The sequence below is a fragment of the Amblyomma americanum genome, chromosome 6 (assembly GCF_052857255.1).
Source record: "Amblyomma americanum isolate KBUSLIRL-KWMA chromosome 6, ASM5285725v1, whole genome shotgun sequence".
Classification (NCBI taxonomy): Eukaryota; Metazoa; Arthropoda; class Arachnida; order Ixodida; family Ixodidae; genus Amblyomma; species Amblyomma americanum.
The window spans coordinates 27146997-27164445 of NC_135502.1; the positions used below are offsets into that span (position 1 = coordinate 27146997).

The 17449-nt window shown below is 47.3% G+C and overlaps 2 protein-coding genes across 2 annotated transcripts; one reads left to right on the plus strand and one right to left on the minus strand.

Annotated features, from left to right (window-relative positions):
• Window positions 1-1041: 1041 nt before the first annotated feature.
• Window positions 1042-7493, minus strand: LOC144136474 (uncharacterized). The gene is made up of 4 exons (XM_077668823.1): window positions 7370-7493; window positions 5573-5692; window positions 3018-3126; window positions 1042-1280 (listed from the first exon to the last, which is right to left on the minus strand). The coding sequence occupies exons 2-4, from the start codon at window positions 5676-5678 to the stop codon at window positions 1175-1177; spliced, it is 321 nt and encodes a 106-aa protein (XP_077524949.1). The 5' UTR covers window positions 5679-5692; window positions 7370-7493; the 3' UTR covers window positions 1042-1174.
• A 5476-nt stretch (window positions 7494-12969) lies between these two features.
• LOC144136478 (uncharacterized) lies at window positions 12970-16887 on the plus strand. The gene is made up of 3 exons (XM_077668836.1): window positions 12970-13701; window positions 14253-14802; window positions 16511-16887. The coding sequence occupies exons 1-3, from the start codon at window positions 13453-13455 to the stop codon at window positions 16624-16626; spliced, it is 915 nt and encodes a 304-aa protein (XP_077524962.1). The 5' UTR covers window positions 12970-13452; the 3' UTR covers window positions 16627-16887.
• The last annotated feature ends 562 nt before the right edge of the window (window positions 16888-17449 follow it).

The following is a 17449-nucleotide window of genomic DNA, read 5'->3' on the forward strand; positions in this document are numbered from 1 at the left end:
GTACTGCGCGCGAAAGCCAACTCAACGAAATTTGAAATTTGCAATCTTGACATGTCAGTGCACGTTAAAGATCCCCAGGTGGTCGAAATTATTCCGGAGCCCTCCACTACGGCACCTCTTCTTCCTTTCTTCTTTCACTCCCTCCTTTATCCCTTCCTTACGGCGCGGTTCAGGTGTCCAACGATATATGAGACAGATACTGCGCCATTTCCTTTCCCCCCAAAACCAATTATTATTATTATTAATAATCTTGACAGTCGTTATTTCGAACCACATTGCCGATTAAGAGAATTTAAAAACGGGGCTCACCTTCAATGTTGACAGCCTTCATTTTCGCATAATAATATTGTCCCTTCAAATAAAAATAAAGTTTATCACTTAAATATAGTTAATTATTCGCATATTTACTAACCTCTATCAGGTATATGATGTCAGCCATGCTGTAGAATTCACATGTACAAACCCCATTATTTTTTAAAAGTCTGCGCAGATTAAGAAAACGGTATATACTACCCGCCGTGGCATGCAAACAATAAAAGGTACAGCTTTAGATCGCAACACACCGTACGGCCTTTTTCAGCAACAGTTTCAGTTTTTGGAAAAGCATCTCAAGTGAAACAAACAACATGTGTAAAGAAGAAGCGCTTTATTTTGACAGAAAATTAGTAAGCACATCACTTTCAACGTTCCTTGGTGAGATTTTTATGCCGCTATCATTATGTATTGTCTACAGAGCTTGTTCCTGCTTTTAATAAAAAGCATAAAATATAGATATGCGTACTACGAATAATCGTCAAGAATTCTCCCAAATTTTGTAAAGAAAAAGTTTAATTTAAGTATAAAAATGAAAAAAAGCGAAAAACTACAGGAAGAAAAACGTTCAGAAAATTAGCTGGCTCGACGACTACAACATACTGACGTTTTTCAGTCTACTAACGCACATCGCGGAGGTGTAGAAAGAGCGGCCCTACGAATGACTAAATAAACTGCGACGGGATACAGTTTATCTCTCTATATACAGGAGGCGCTCCCCAAGACCGTCAATTCATCCGACCGAATTGTCTATCATACACACGAGCACTGGATATTTTCATAATGAAGGCGAAAATGCTAGCACTGGACTTAAGTCTTGCGCACTGAATCACCGGCTGATCGTATGTGTAAATCAGTCTTCCTAGTGCTCGGAACAGTACACGGCAAGTGCACAGCAGTCCGGGTACGGTCCCGGACCACGGGTTCCTAGCTGTCCGTGGCACTTCGGGTCCACATCCTCGAGGCACCTGCAAGGTCGTGGAAATAAAGGCCACATTGGGCAAAACAGTGAACTGTCTCACCGCCGCTTAAGTGAGGCACATAACTTGCCACCTAACTCCCTCCAAAGCATGCGAAAAGAAAGCTCCCGAGCGAGCGTCCGGCGTTAACCTTGAAGCCTAGTCACAAAAAGTAAAAAGGAAAGAGTTGGTCCCTCACGTGATCCTGCCAGATGACAGCGTGATCTGAATGCGCATGCGCGGACTAGAGCGGCAAGCAGACCAACCTCCTTGCAGCAGACGCCCGCACCATAGGCCGCGCTTCCTTCCTCCATGTGCCGCGCAGTCGCGCGAACCACTACGGACTGACGCAGAGAGCGAAAAACGGGGGAGGGAGCGGCTTCGTGAACACTTGGCTTGCGAATGCTAACCGTGTGACGTCGCGCTCCCTCATGAGTTGATTTTTTTTCCCCGCTTTGCTCTAAAGCGCCGTAGTAAGACATCAGCCGTTAGCAATTCAGGATTCGCCATTTGTCTACAGTTATTCTGCCATGCGTACCACGTGACTGTGATAGTTCGAATTTCTGCAAGATATCAGCGACAAAGGCAACTAATGATCCCCCGAACGAAGTTGTAATCGCACATTTGAGCAATAACCTGAAATTTAGACCGGAACACAAATGGAGCGTGCTTTATCGTATGAAACCACGCAGAAAAATAACTGAAATTCACTGGAGCCAGTGAATGATAACCTCGGTTTCCCATGGAGGCGAAGACAAATCATCTTGTCGAAACGTTAAGCTGTAGAGTGAGGTTTCCGTTCATGTTTGCGCTCGATCGGCGGGATGTCACGTAGTATAGACATATTGCATTTTCTGGCACGAAAAGACGTGGTTGTTTTTACCGCCGACAGGCTCCTCATGGCAGTTATAGTTGTTCAACTGCGTGCATTTCTGCAACTGCAGCAATTTGTAGTTTCCTTATCGGCATCACTCGTGAAAATCTACCGTGTGTACAGTGCTTTGAAGCAGTTATGGCCCAAAGTCTTCGCTGAAATTACGCGCAGACTGACTGTGGCCGGAACCAGCACGGACGTCTGCAGTATACAGGCGTCCGGTGAGTTAATTTCTACACTGCAAACGTAAGTATGCATGGTTTAGACCCGCTCAAGCTCTTGGCCGTGCGTGGTTTGGACGCATCTTGGAGATGGCACGCCCAGACTAACTAAACCGGAAAAAACCGCGACCTCTAAGTGGATGCCCATTCTATTGCCTCTTCGTTATCAACTTCTCAACTTACTCCTGTAACTTCTTTCATATTCCCCACACACTTACGGTAGTTCTTCTGTCAGCAGCTACGTTTTTTTCTTCTTTCATTACAACAACACACTGGGTTAACGGAGTGGATTCCAAGACGCGGCAAATGTAGCAGGGGGCACCAGCCAGGTCGGCAGATGAGATGGAAAATGTGCCCGGTACGGCGGCCCCAACTCTGTGGCTAAATGGTACAGAATGGGAGAGGCATTTATCCCGCCGAGGAGGCAATGCTGGGCTAATGGTGAGGATGATATACAAAGGCACAATCTGTGACCGCAGATGTCGCGGCCCTCCACATAGCACTCCTGACACTCCGAAGACATGCAAAGATCTGAAAGTCTTCGACTCTCCTGAGCTAAACATTGTCTATCCAGACGATCTTGTTTATGCAGAACTAGCTTGCCTGTGTAAAAGAGACAGACAAACAAAAGCCCTTAATTCTCTTGCTCACCTGTCTATCTTCCACGTTCCATTGTGACACGTCTCGAGTTGGCACGGATGCTTCTTTGAGACGCTGTATCCTTCCTTGGCAGGCTGTCCGATGGCGCCCACACAATCACCTGCCGTCGAAGGAAAGTATGACAGAATATTAAACACGTCGCAGGACCCTCCTGGCTGAAAACCGTCAAGCACCAATCGGCGGAGGTTTTTGAACGTATAGCTAAAAACAATGTGGCTTTATTTCCTTCAATGTTTGTTAAAGGGGCCCTGAAACAGCTTCTTAGGAGAGTAACTAAACTCTCTCAGTCACTGCACTGTATTGTGATGGACGCCTGACCAAAATAATACATTTGTACATGAAGCAGACAACCTACAATCAGACGCGAAAGTTGGCGAGCCCTTTCTGGGCGACCTTCTGAAACTCTCGCTCTCCTTCGAGTCGCGCGTCTGCGTATGTCGGTAAAGAGATGGATGTTGGTTAGATTCCTACGGATGGCACGCAGCGCTTTGGTGGGTCGGGAAGCCCCCCCCCCCCCCCCCCCCCTTCACCTAGGGAATTCTTGCGAGCGTCGGCAGCCGCCGGAGCAGCACCGACCTTTGAGCGTGCAAAAAGTGACTAGTAGAGGGAAAGGCGAGAAATAATAATAATAATAATAATAATAATAATAATAATAATAATAATAATAATAATAATAATAATAATAATAATAATAATAATAATAATAATAATTGGTTTTGGGGGGGAAAGGAAATGGCGCAGTATCTGTCTCATATATCGTTGGACACCTGAACCGCGCCGCAAGGGAAGGGTAAAGGAGGGAGTGAAAGAAGAAAGGAATGAAAGAAGAAAGGAAGAAGAGGTGCCGTAGTGGAGGGCTCCGGAATAATTTCGACCACCTGGGGATCTTTAACGTGCACTGACATCGCACAGCACACGGGCGCCTTAGCGTTTTTCCTCCATAAAAACGCAGCCGCCGCGGTCGGGTTCGAACCCGGGAACTCCGGATCAGTAGTCGAGCGCCCTAACCACTTCTGAAATTCGTATTCTGACTAAATATAACTCAGCTTCTAAGAAGCGCATTAAAAAAAAATTCTCGCTGGAGGGTATTCGTCGAGCGACGTCTTTTAACTTCCCAGGCATGCCGCAACTTTATTGAGAGCCGTTTTCTGAGCCCCTTTTGTACCACGAGCCATTACGTAGCGGTCATTATTTAGGCGGTGAGAGCAACTGCCATAACTTTCTGGGTCTTTAACAGTAAAAGAATTCGAATTACCATTTGAATTTGAGAAAAAGAAACTGCTGCTAAATACTCGGCACAGTCGAAACGCGCTTTCCGGATTTCGCAGAAATAACTGGCTAGGCAGATTTCGTTTCTTGCACTAAGCCACAGGCACGACTTCACTATTACATGAGCGGTAGCATCTGTATGAGTGTTCGTTAAGCGCGCCAAGTAACGTGCACGCGCGCGCGTTAGAGTAATAGGGCTGCAACTCTTGCGGTGACGCAGTGTTGCCCTCCGTTAATATTTACCCTGCAAGAATGAAAGATAAAGAGTGGTCAGTTGTGAGCGGTACCACTAACCGGATACTAGTATACGTGGTGCTGTCTAGATTCCTGCGCTCCGCATATACTACTATTGCAGCACTAATTGTGTGATCGGGCCCTCAGTAAAGGGCTGCTTCTCTTTTTCCCGCCGCAGTAATCATGTTGTAACTTCAGTATACTACATCGACCGCATGCAACTTGGACCGAGTTCGGCAGTCCTTCCAGTTGTGGAACTCCCACGCAAAAACCTGGCTTGTTCCGCACTCAGATCGTGGAAGAAAGCAAAAAACATGCAAGAAGCGCAGACGAAGGTACAAGCACACTTACACAGCGTGTTCTGCCTCTGCGCTGCTACCGTCGTCCACGCTTCTTGTGCACTGTTTTGTTTTCTTCATGATTTAATGCTTTCGTCAGAGTGCCGCAGTATTAATTTATACAGCTCTTGTAGTGCTTACATGCGTATATTGCTGTGCGCGTGTGCGGACGCGTTGACAGTTCACTCGGCCACATTGGTATTGTTTACGTATGGATGGAACAAAACATTCAACAGCACGCATGCATTCCTGCAATGGGGTAACCAAGGCCTATCACGGAATATACAGCTACGTTTTCTCTCGGTCTTTACTTGGGCATCATATTTCTCATATATTCATCAACGCCGTTCCCTTACAAAAATGGTCTATACACGATCTATCGACTTCTTATAGACTCTATTGCCTTCCTATGGATACTTCTTTTTGTCTATTCATAGCCTATAGACTGTCTATAGACGAAAACCTACTAAATGTGTATGGTCATAAATTTATAGATTGTCTATAGACTCTCTATGGGGTTTTTCTATAGAGAGTCTATAGACTTTATAAAAAGAAGTCTATGGGCAGTCTATAGAGCGTCTAAAATTTTTTTTGTAAGGGTTCCACTCCGTGCATACGCGCGGCCGTGCTTCACGAACGCTATCGGAGAAGGAAATGTCAGCACAGACACATGCACCGAAAAACGAAGTACAAGACGGAACTCACGACCCGTTGTCTCACTGTCCGAAGATGACAGAAAACGTCCCTCGCTGCTTTCGAAGACACAAGCAGCGAAGGCAGCTGCCATGCACAGTAACGTTGAGCGCAGCATGACCGCCTGAATTTCTGCACCGTCGACGAAGAGGAAGGTTATGCGATCGCCAATCCACTCAAGCGGTAATTTATACGAACAAGACTTGCAAAACAGGATCAAACGCAGTTCGACAGACCACTGCGAGAACAAGATAAAAAAAAATAAGTGCTGCGGTAACACGAATCATAAAGGTGCTCGGAATTGGAATGTCTGAGTTATCAATCCACTGTCATGAACACTGGCTCCTTGATAAGCTGTGGCGTCTATAAGTATTCGCAATTTTCGCGTACGGTATCCCCGCCAAGCGGCAGCCTTCAGAACCACCCGAAAGATGATACTGGCGGACGGCGCCCGGCTTGCAATGGTCCGGCGTCTCCCGCCCAAGTTCTGAAGTGTTGTCGCTTTTCAGCGTAATATCGCGGTTTTGGTTGCGTTTTACACACAGCTGTGGCAACAAGTCAATATAGAATCCGTTTGTGCGTGTAAAGCACAGAGTACGGACAGACATCATAAAAGCAGCGCTCAAACTGTGCGTTCAAATGCAAGATAAACCTGCATATGTCCCCTCTAGATTCTATGCTCAAGAAGTGGATATAATCCAGCTACTTAAAATCCCGTTGTGGGCAAGCCAGTCACTCATCGTGAAAATTTAAAACAGCGCGATAAAACGGGGATGGCGAAGAAACGAAAACGAGAGTATTAGCTATGTAGCTAGCTGCCCTGCCGATTCTGTTTCCTCATTGTCCTGTTTTTTTTTTTTCGCGCTGCTTCATCATGAACTAATCACGCGCGCAACCTGTACACATTTCTTACTGTGTAAATGGCTTGTGTATATTACCTCTCCCCCTATCCTCTCTTCCTGTCCCCTCACCTCTTTCATTTCATTTCTCCATTCTGCCTGCTATCCTTTATTTCCGCTGCTCCAGCTCAGGTGCTTCAGTATCGACGGCACATGCCGGGGCCAGCAAAAATCTTATACTTCCTTTTTATTATTATTTTAATAAACTACTACTACTACTGCTACCACTTTAAATTTGCAGTTTGTGACCAAGACTGAGTGGTTGCGGTGTGCATTTCTGCCCCAATGATTTCTTCTAAAGCACCAGTGGTGCGCAGCACCAGTGGGCTAGCGCGGCCAACAGAACATCTCTCGGGAAACCTAACTAGATTTTCAGTGACGCCCCCTATAGGCTGTAAAAGTCGCGAATACCATTTTCCTTATTTTTTCTGCGCAAGGACGTCGCATATTCGCGCGAAGGTTTCTAATTTCGCCTTGCTCGGTAATATAGTGGTAGCAGATTCTGCATTACCCAGTTAGCATGGATCGTAAAAAGTATCTTGTCGTTTGAAATAAGTCGTTGCGGCTCGAGAAACACCGACTTCACCTGTATGATATCATTATTTCGCCACAACGACCACACGAGAAAATAGTAGTAGTAGTAAGTGTTTAATGTAAAATAAAAACAAAAAAGGAAGCTAAAGGATTTTTGCTAACCCCGGCATCTGCCATAACTACGGCGGCGGCACTGTAGTGATGGCAGATGCCGGGGTTAGCAAAAATCTTTTACTTTCCTTTTTGAAAGGAAAATGATGATGCCCATTTTATGCCGTTGACTGCATGTACGCTTCACGTAGCCACGGCACTGGAATGGTCCGGACTTGGCATAGAGCCTCGAAGAGAGAGAGAGAGATGAGAAACGTATACTTACTCGGGCCAGAAGATGGTTAACTTCTTCCTTTTCGCTTACTAAAAGTCGTACTGGCGGCGTAATCAGCCGGGAAATGCGGACTACTATGACTGCTGCTCTGCTGGGCAAAAAGCCAACAAGTGAATGGCTGCCGAGAAAGGAAAGGAGCTCCCAGTCTCGCCATTGGCAGTGTCGACCGTCCGTTGGTTTTGAGGAAAGGAACGGCGCATAAGTGGCTCACCTTAACCGCGGCGAGAGGGAAAGACACGAACGCTGACTCGAGTTGCTAGCTAGCGTTCGTGTGTGTCCTTTTACTCGACCGCGTTTCTGCGTTGCTGCGGCGCAGAAACGCTAGCTGGCAGCTGGAGTCAGCGTTCGTGTTTTTTTTTTCTTTCGGCCGTCGGCTAGGGGCGGCGGGGAGATGGGACTTCTCTTCTGGCGTTTATTTGACGTGTTTCAATAAAGTTGTTTCTCTCTCACTCTCTCGGCGCGGTTCAGTTCAGTCCACCGACAAAGTGAGTCAGTTATGCACTTTTCCTTTCTACAAAGTTACGGCATGGTCTAGACTGCGATCAAAACTAGGCAGAGAAATTGCCTAATTTGGTGCGAGCGGGCCCAGGTCGAAGTAAAGGCCGAAACATCAGAGTGGGGACCGAAGCGGGTTTGCCTCAGGGATGACCAAGAGAGAAAGGTTAGCGGCGGAGGCTGCCGCTGCTCATTATCAAGCCAAAGAGAGCTTTCGCGCTGTGTGACTAGGTTTATGAGAGTTAAACCTCACCAAATTTTAAAAGCGAAAGCTTTTACTACTACCCTCCGTAGCTTCTTCGCCGTGTGCACGAGTTTGACCTTGAACCGAGGAGAAACCGCGTGACAGCTATGACGTCACTCAGTCGCCGCCGCCGAAACCGAGCGCTCGCTTCTGCCTAATCACGTGACAACCATGACGTCACTCAACTGCAGCTACGCCGGAGGTGCGCTCAATCTGGCTAGATAGCCTCTGCTGCCCCTCAGCCGGTGCCAACGGATTGCAACAGGTCGCCTCACGAGACGCCTCGTGAACTGTCTGCGTATCAGAGGTTGCGAAGACGACAGTAACCAAAGCTGAAGCTTTAAAGTTAAGCCTGGTAAGCCTTGGCTAAACGTCGGTCATTACCATCAAGCAACAACCAAGTGTAGCCAAGCTTCACCAGGTTTAAATTTCAAGCTTTGGTTACTTAGGTTTAGCCGGGTTAAACCTCTGCCTAATTTTTTGTCCCACTCCCTGCATTTCTATTTGTATAAATATACAAAATAAACATTGCACTGAGCTCACCGAAGAAACGTCTAAAGCTATAGCCAGTTGTTCTCTTTTATTTCCTTCAGTAGATTTTCCTGCCAGCCCGACCCTCCGATCGAAGCGCCATACTGAAATTCGTCTCGCTGTTCCGCTGCCGAACTTTCGCTGAAAAGAGGGTATACAGTCGTGCACCGTTGCTGCTACCCCCGTTAATATGGACGACTCGAAATATGGACAGTTTTCGAAGGCAGCAAGCCTTTAATTTATTTACGCCTCGTTAATATGAAAACTCGCTGTCCGAACATTGCACAGGGTAGAAAAGGATAGAGGCTTCTGAAGCCCATGTATTTTTGCTGCGTTAATAAGGACAGCGATGATGAGGGTATAATTTCGACTGCCCAGACTATATCCCTCATCGGTCTCTTTTTGGGTGTATTTCATGTACTTCTTGAACATTTTCATCGAAAACATGGGAGTCAGCGCGGTTTCCCTGTGTACAATTTCTCGCCTGACGGAAGGGAGTCCCCCCCACCCCCAACCGCCATCATAAATACGTTCCTGATATACGTAGTTCAGGACCACATGTTTTATTTCCTATGTATATCGTAATTTCTCCTAATGAGCCCAGCCACCTCATCATCTGCTCTACGGGCGCCTTCGTGTGTGGAGTGGTGGCGCACCTCGTTCCAAAGCTACTCTTACCGGCTGAAGGCCGCAGGTAAAACGCTGGCACAGTTCTTTGGTCAGTCCAGTCGCAACACTCCCCACGGCACCCATCGCATCCATGTAACAAAGTCCGTAATCTGGTTGCTGTCGATTCGGACTCTAGGAGCGCATTCGGTACGGATTCATTTGGTGCAATTCGAAGGGTGACTTTGGCTTCGCGCGGAAATTCCACTAGGGGCGGAGCCAGCTGAGCTTCCTGCTGCCACGTGACACGTCAGACGGCGCGCTGGATTTGAACGCCGCTGGCAGGTCTGAAAGGCGCGTACAGGAGGCGGTGTATTGAGCGATCGAAAATATCTATTGGAAATCGCAAAAGTATTCAGTGGAGAGCAGTGTTGGGTCCTTAGTCCAGGACTCCACTATCCCTTGCAGCCTACTCAACCGCTTTGGTCAGTTTAAGCTGTGCGTTGCGGCCAGAATTGACAAGCAGGGACTCCCACTGCTCTCGATAAGTGCATATGCGTCTCCCCAGACCCTGCTTGACATCGCATTCTCATGTAATGTGGTCTAGCGAGGGCTGCGAGTCTTCGCACAAGGGACAATCCTCAATATAGATGGCGGGATGCTTTATTTTTGCGCTCCGCTTAAGGTTTAAACGGACCCTGAAATGATTTTGATTGACATTACGGCCCAAGACTGATGGGCCAAGAAAAAAATTGTAAATTGTGGGGCTTAACATCACATGGGCTAGCGACACATGGGCTATGAGGGACTCCGTAGTGGAGTGCTCCAGATTAATTCAGACTACAAGGGTATCTTTAAAGCGCACTAACATCGCACAGCACACAGGCGCAGTTCGCGTTTCGCCTCCATCGAAACGCGGTCGAGGGCTACACAAAGGCTCAGCATCTGGAAGACAGCTAGGACTTGAGCTTGAGGTGACTTGACTTGAGATTAATTGTTGAAATGTCTTGTCATTTTACGTGTCGTTGTTTTGCGTAATGTAGAAACGTAAGTCAATATTCCAACAGCAGCTGATATTCGTTAAAAAATATTCAAAAGCGAGCCAGCCATCAGCCAAAACTACTTCCGATCCCACATTACAATGGGCTCTAGTAAGGCTGTTATTAATATTCAGTAAGCGCATTTCCCTTGAGGTAGACTAAAAACAATTCAAATGCACAGCACGAGACGTAGGCTCTCGATCTTGCCCCTGAAGAGGCAAAGGACGGGTGAAAAATAGTAAACGGGATGATCACATGTTAACGGGTATATTATAACGTTTGGAATTGGAATTGTGAAATCAATGAATTCATGCCTACTTCACAGTGCTATATCGCCGATTTTCTGTCGCGATGTAGTTGTTTCACACTGATGCAAATATAAAAACCATACAGTAGCGGATGTTGTTGATAAACTGCTGAGCTTGTGGGTATCTGTTACTAAAACGAAATAAATTAAGCTGCTACGAGCTGCGGCAGTAAAATGAGCTTTTGTACGAGTTGGCTGCATACATGAGACAAAACTGCAGCTCAACAACCACAATCACATTAGGAAGACACACACACGAACGCACACACTTCGTGCGTGTGTGCGTCTTCCTAATGTGAATGCCGTTCTTGTTCTGCAGTTATGTCTTCAGAGCTGCGCAGAAGCAGAAAAGTTCTTGCCACCCCTCCGCGGCGAACGCCGTAGACGGTGCGTCACCGTTGGCCCCACATGACTGCGCAAAGCTTTCAAGTTCAAGTTAGAGGTATCTTTACTGCCGTCGATGTAGAGGCCCCTCCGCCCCCTCAGTCAGACCCTAGGGGTCCTCCAAGGGAGAGGGAGCCCCGCAGTGGGACGTCTTTCGCGAAGCGTCCCGTGCCAGACGGATTGCTCGAGATAGCTGCTCCGGAGCCCTGCTCCGGAGGAGAGCATCCCAGGTTTCTTTCTCTGTGAATCCATCAATAAGCCCGGGAGAATCGGGGAATTTTCAAACGAGGTGATCCTGATTAGCTGTTATCTCGCATTTGGTGCAGAACTTTGGAGGTTATCCTCCCTCCCCGTATAGATAAGGGGGAAAGAATCGGTTGGTTTGTAATCTTCTCCAGTCTCTGCACTCCTTAGGTGTGAGGGACCGATCTGGAGCTGGGAGGTCTAGTCTGCCATCCCTGTACTCAGACGTGATTTCCGTGTACGTGATGACGGGTCCTTCGACCCGAGTAAGGGTGATTTCACGGCCGACCGGGTGTAGATATCTCGGGCGAGACTGTTAGCAGCCTCACTGCCTGGAACCCCCTCGTGAGCCATGGAGATCTCTCTATCCAATACCGATTGTCCAAGTATCTTAACCGTTTCTTTCGAAGCGATCCCCTTATTAAAGTTTCTTACTGCTATCTTGCTGTCGCAAAGTATGAATTTGGCTTTGGTGCTCCTGCAGGCTAAAGCCAGCGCGGCCTCTTCTGTTATGAGCGAGTCTCTAGTGTTGAGGGATCTGGTGAGCACCGTTTCGTAGTCACCATCGATTACTGCCATTAACGCCGCATAGGGACCCTGGAACAGGGAGGCAAGGAGGTGCCCCCCCCCCTTCCCCACCCAGTCTCCAATTGCTTGCCCTTGAATCAGATTTCTGACAATTGAAACTTCAGTTCTAGGAGTTTTAATGCAAAGCATGTGGGGCTGAGCTACTTGGCTTCGTAGCCAGTTGTAAAGCATTTCATATGAGTAACATAAGCCAGTCATGTCCCAACAGAAGTCGGCTGTCTGACCCGTGTAACTATTGCCGCCACCGAGTCATTCAGTTCTTAGTGGGCGGAAGACAGCCCCTTAAACAGTTTGTTTTTTTTGAAGCCTTTTCGTTGTCTTCCTGTCTGCTGGAATCTCGTCACCACAAGGTGAGTTTTCATCAACCTTTGAACATTGAAAAATAAAAAATAAAAATATATAAAATTTATTATGCAAATGAGCATTAAATAAATAAATAAATAACAAAATAAGCTCGAAGTCATCCCCCCCTCCAAAAAAAAAAAAAAAAGTTCGGAGTCCCTGCCGCCGCCCCTTCTAGGTCGCAGGCCGCGTCGCAGTACGCAATTTGACTAGAGTTTACCCTCGTAGTCTTTCTCTTATAACTTTGACTCAAAGATAAGGGTTTGCGGGAGCACTGCCTCTTGCGCCTAACGCAAAGCTCTCGTTGCAGAACCGTCGCTCCATTCAAATGACGCGCGTTGGCTGACAGGTCACGTGGCAAGAGGAGTCCCCACCCTCTTCCTTTCCACACTCACCCGTAGTTCAAAACTCTAAAGGCGGAGAAGATAACTTGTAGACACCATAGACAGCTGACTGACAAGTTCAGAGACGACGCATGAGACTTTCAACCTCATTACTACTACAAAATGAAGGACACAGGCCCAGCGGGCCGCTCCGAAATATCGATACGTAGTTTCGTAAATAGCTGAATTGTAATGGGGAGAGCGTACCACCATCTCGGAGGTCATGTTTGCCCCCGTACGCTCGTACCCTGTCGTCATTGTACGCACAAGTGTATGCATTCATAGATCGCATCCTCGCACCACATTTAAAACTTGGTAAGCTAGGTGACTTCATGCTTCACCCACTGCTGCGTTTCAAAGGGACTATATTTTATATCCAGTAAAATCCGTCCATCCTCATAGCAGCCGCAGCCACAGCCGAGTTTGAAGTTTTGGCAGTTTCGGTTTGGCAAGGAACTTTGATAGTGTGCGGTGTGTTTGTGTGCCCACATTCGACGCGAAAGATTTTAGAACTGTAATGCAAATTGACGTGTACGGGAAGTCTCGCTACTGGCGTCACAAACGCGACTCGCTATCCCGGCCAGCCCACGACAATAACGCTGCCTTTGATCACAAACATTACAGTTGTTCGGCACGAATTTGTGACAGAAAGCTTTTTGCTTTGTGATTCAACACACCATATCACTGTCGTGTTTTAAGCCTTAACTGCTCGTCGTCGTAAGTTATACTAGGGTGGCTAGGCACCCTAGTTATAGTGCAGCTGGTTGTCATAATCATCATCGAACTTCGTACCTGGAATCATGCACGTTTTGAACAGACAGCGAGCTGCTGCGCGTGGCGAGATAATCGCCCGTGTGGCAACATAAACGTTGCAGCGTAGTGATCACCGTGGTTGCGTCTCGTTCGTTCTGATGGCGAAGCGACAGCTGTACTGGGTGCGTTGCAATGTGCCTGGCTGCAACAAAGCTGCGCTGCAGCGCGAACAGGGCCGCCCAGTGTCCGTGTTTCGAGTGCCTCGCGACGCTGCTGCCAGGGAAATGTGGGAGCAACGGCTCGAGCTGGCGCCTGGAACGTTTCGCCCTGACAGCCAGCTGTGCGAGCTGCACTTCGACCCAAGCCAGATCTGTCGCGACTATGTGCACCTCATAGGCGGCAAAGAGGTAAGGATCCAACGACGCGCTGCTTAAAAATAACGCTGTCTCCCGAGCGTTGAAAAGAGAACAATGAAACGCAGAACAGGGTATGTTCAGAAGAGCAAGGTTCCGGGCTAGTTGGTAATGCATATTGGGGAGAAACAGCGCAATGAAACACGGACACACGAAGAACGGACACACACGAGCGCTGACTTGTGAGTCAGCGCTCGTGTGTGTCCGTTCTTCGTGTGTCCGTGTTTAATTGCGCTGTTTCTCCCCAGGGTATGTTCGTTTCAATATTAAGTCTAAAAGGAGCTTCCGCCTTAAGGACCACGACGACCACAGCGGCAGCTGCACTTTTGCCGTACAATCCAAGACATTGTAAGAAAGTGTCACGTTTTGCAATAGCTGCGTGAGCCTTCTCTGCACAGCGAACGCCACAAGCGCGTGCAGCAGTTGGCGACAGGGCTGATGGCAAAATGTGGAAATCGCGAAGAAACAGCGGGACCATGCATGCTACGGTGTGTGATTAAAATGTTTCACTGGTAAGTCATAAATGCATCTGTTTTGCTGCCCAGGTGAGGATCCCGCGCGGCAGAGCTACTCTGCTGCCAGACACGCTTCCGCTGGCGCCCCCAAAACAGGCTCAGCACGATGAGGGCCCTAACCTAAAGAGGTTGCGCAGCGAAGAAGACCTGGTCCCCGTAGATCAGAATGTGGACAGACTTTCAGCCCTTCGCTTACCCTCCAAGTACTGGTCCTGCGTGCGCTGCCTTAACATAGAAGGTGCCGTGTTTGCCACATCAGCGTTCAGTCCGGCCACAGCTGACCTGGTCACTGAGAAGATGGTCGTTGTTCAGTGGGCTGACAGTGAAAAGCAAGAGGCTGTGGTCTGCGAGACAATATTGCGTGGCCGCCGCCTTGGTGATGCCGTCGTGGGCGATCTTGGTTCATTGCAGCAGAGACTGTGTGAAGTGGATGCCATGCCGCTGTGCACTGGTGTGGGTGGAGTAGGTTACGTGCTTGAGCAGTTGGGTGGCCGACTGACTGCTCACTTGGAGCGCAGCCTGGTCCTGCATGGTGAAACCTACTTCAGCCAGGCGTGTACTGCTACCGTGGAAACTGCGGGTTGGTACCAGAAAACTATCTAGATGTACCCCATCGCACTTTAGCCTATAGAGTTAATATACTGACACTTCAGTGAAAGCAGTGGCCACACTCCCACGCATACCTTCAATATGTTTGATAACCATGGTGGCAGCTTTTAAGGCATGCCTTTTGGCAACCTGCTGCTACCATGCAGTGCAATTTCAGTGCAAGTAGCAAAGATTAATCTGGTAATGTCAGTCTTATCAAATCATGTGATTCAAATTTGTACCGTGATGGCCAATATTACAATGAAGGTCAAATTTGCATACGTCATCCCTGTGCCGCTTTTAAACCTTTAATGTGTCAGACATGCCTGCTGAGGAAAAATTAGTTAATGCACAAAACACAACTGAAGCACCTCATGGAAGTGCATCACTGAAAAGTCATGCAAGATTTCTTAGATTTGAACACATTTTTAGTAGCTTAGCTCCACATTTGTCAATATTGCGCTTGTAGACAAAAATTTTGTCCCTTCACAGCCCAAACAATGAAAATGCTGGATAAAAGTTATGAACACCTTGTACACCAGTAGTGTTTCATCACTAGTGGTTCCCACAGTGTAGAAATGTAAAGAAATGGCATATTTATCAAGAAAGATATGATTACTATATAAATGAAATTAGCAAATCATGACAATTTCTGGATGTCTAGCAGTAAATTTTAATGCCATAAGGGCAACTTGGCCAAAAGGCACAATAGCACCAGGTGTTTTGCTCTTCACAGGGTGGGGTCAAAGACCCATTTTCCAAGCATATCACTCCATCGAAGCTCAGTACCAGGCCAGGCAAAAGCTTCTACCCATTGTATAACTGGTGGGCACCCAATGGCACTGGGATTGAAATCCACACCTCCCGCATAGGCCACCACCACGATGGCAGAACAATCGAAACTTTGTACTAATACTATACAATAAATGAATATCAATATTCAAAACTGGTCTATCAGCTGCCAGTGCAGTGTATGGCCACAGAAAGCCACAAATTTTAGGCAGGCTTGCCCTGCACCAAAGTCTTGGTGCATGGAATGAACATGAAATCACTATCCAAATTAGCTCCTTAAAAGATGGTTAGCATCATTGGAGCTTTGAGTAAGAATAACTTCTGGACGGACACACTAAATATGTGTGCCATAAGAGTAGTTAATTAGACCTTTGCCCATTTGAAAGAAATTACAGCAGCAGTTTCTCAGTGCGCGTAGGTGTTCCTTTCCCTCCAAAATGCACTTCTTCAGAATAGACAAGTTTTAAGGTTAAACTGGATAACAGTAGTTTCTCTCGACCCTCAGTGATTTTTGCTTCCTGCCAATCTGCACTGCTGATGCCTATTGGCTTTGCATGCTTTGTAGCGACTAGAGTTCTTGATTAATTTTTGTTGTTTTATGTAGTGTTAGAGAACACAAACTCAAAGTGTTGGCTAACTTTTTTCCCCACCACCAGATGTGTGTCTCTCATTCATAATGTTCTACCCAGAAGTCTTACCAAGGCATGCTTAGAAGCTGTGTTTATGTGCTTCATGGTTACCCGGTTTTCAGAGCCTCGTTGGGCATCCTTCGAGATGGCTCATGAACTACGTTTTTACTCTATTTTTGTGCAGTGTCACCGTCTGTTGTCCTAATTGTGGTATGTCGAAGTTAGTCATTCTGCTTGTGCTGTTGTACATACAGTATGTTGTACCTTGGCTGTTTGCAGGTGCATCATGTGCTCCTTGCAAGCAAGCCAGGAAAGCTGTGCTGACAAAGAAGTCAGCCCTGCTCAGGAAGAACTTCCTTGTGACATATGTGAACAACTGCGGGGACGCAAAGTGAGACTGGGAAAAGAGACACTGTTGATGCTGTGGTGTGCCTACAGCAGCTGGCCACGAAAAAAAAAGTACCTGGTTACCAGCATGCCCTGCACTAGGTGCTTGCAGTGAAGACATCTGAGGAAGTGGACAGTGCAACTAATCATGAGGGACTGCCAACACCTTCACACTGTGCTGTATGTGGGCACATGGGAGAGGAATGAAGATGAGCATTCCGACCTTATGCATGTTTCTCCTCACTTATAGAGGCTGTTCTCCACATTTAGCCATTGTTTGTTTGTTTGTCTGTCTCTTTGAAGCCGGTTTTGTGGCAGGCTGCTCACCTGCCCACCGGGTGGTGGGCATCCTGACCAGGCATGTGTGTGTGTGTGTATATATATATCATTTATTCACAATTTAAGCTCATTTAATCGCAAGAAGCTGCTCGGAAAAGCCAACCTGAGTCTCAACCCAACCCAAGCAACCCAAGTCCCACCGATGGCAGCACTTGCCATAGAAAGGAGTCTCAACCCAACCCAAGCAACCCAAGTCCCACCGATGGCAGCACCTGCCATAGAAAGGCAGTGGCGCATCGCTTCATCGCTGCGCCAAGAGTGGTAGGAAAACTCCCAGAGGTCTATGAATGGAGAGAATGACCGATTCCGCATATAAGGACAATCCAAACAACTGCCACCCGTGGACACTGGATCTGAACATGAAAACCTAAGGTCAAACCGAACTGCTAGCGCACCTAATCCGCATTTGGCCTAACTGAACAAATCGACCATCATTTTTAAACCAAAAAAGCCCAAAAAAGCCCTGGAATACCCTTAATGACATAAAAATGC

Excerpts from the sequence above, each read along its gene's own strand:
- LOC144136474 (XM_077668823.1), bottom strand. The coding sequence starts at position 5,678 with ATGCTGCGCTCAACGTTACTGTGCATGGCAGCTGCCTTCGCTGCTTGT. Across the intron at positions 3,127-5,572 it reads GGACAGTGAGACAACGGGTC|GTGATTGTGTGGGCGCCATC; the intron begins GTGAGTTCCGTC and ends CTTCGACGGCAG. Across the intron at positions 1,281-3,017 it reads GGAACGTGGAAGATAGACAG|GTGCCTCGAGGATGTGGACC; the intron begins GTGAGCAAGAGA and ends ACGACCTTGCAG.
- LOC144136478 (XM_077668836.1), top strand. The coding sequence starts at position 13,453 with ATGGCGAAGCGACAGCTGTACTGGGTGCGTTGCAATGTGCCTGGCTGC. Across the intron at positions 13,702-14,252 it reads ACCTCATAGGCGGCAAAGAG|GTGAGGATCCCGCGCGGCAG; the intron begins GTAAGGATCCAA and ends TTTGCTGCCCAG. Across the intron at positions 14,803-16,510 it reads TGCTACCGTGGAAACTGCGG|GTGCATCATGTGCTCCTTGC; the intron begins GTTGGTACCAGA and ends GGCTGTTTGCAG.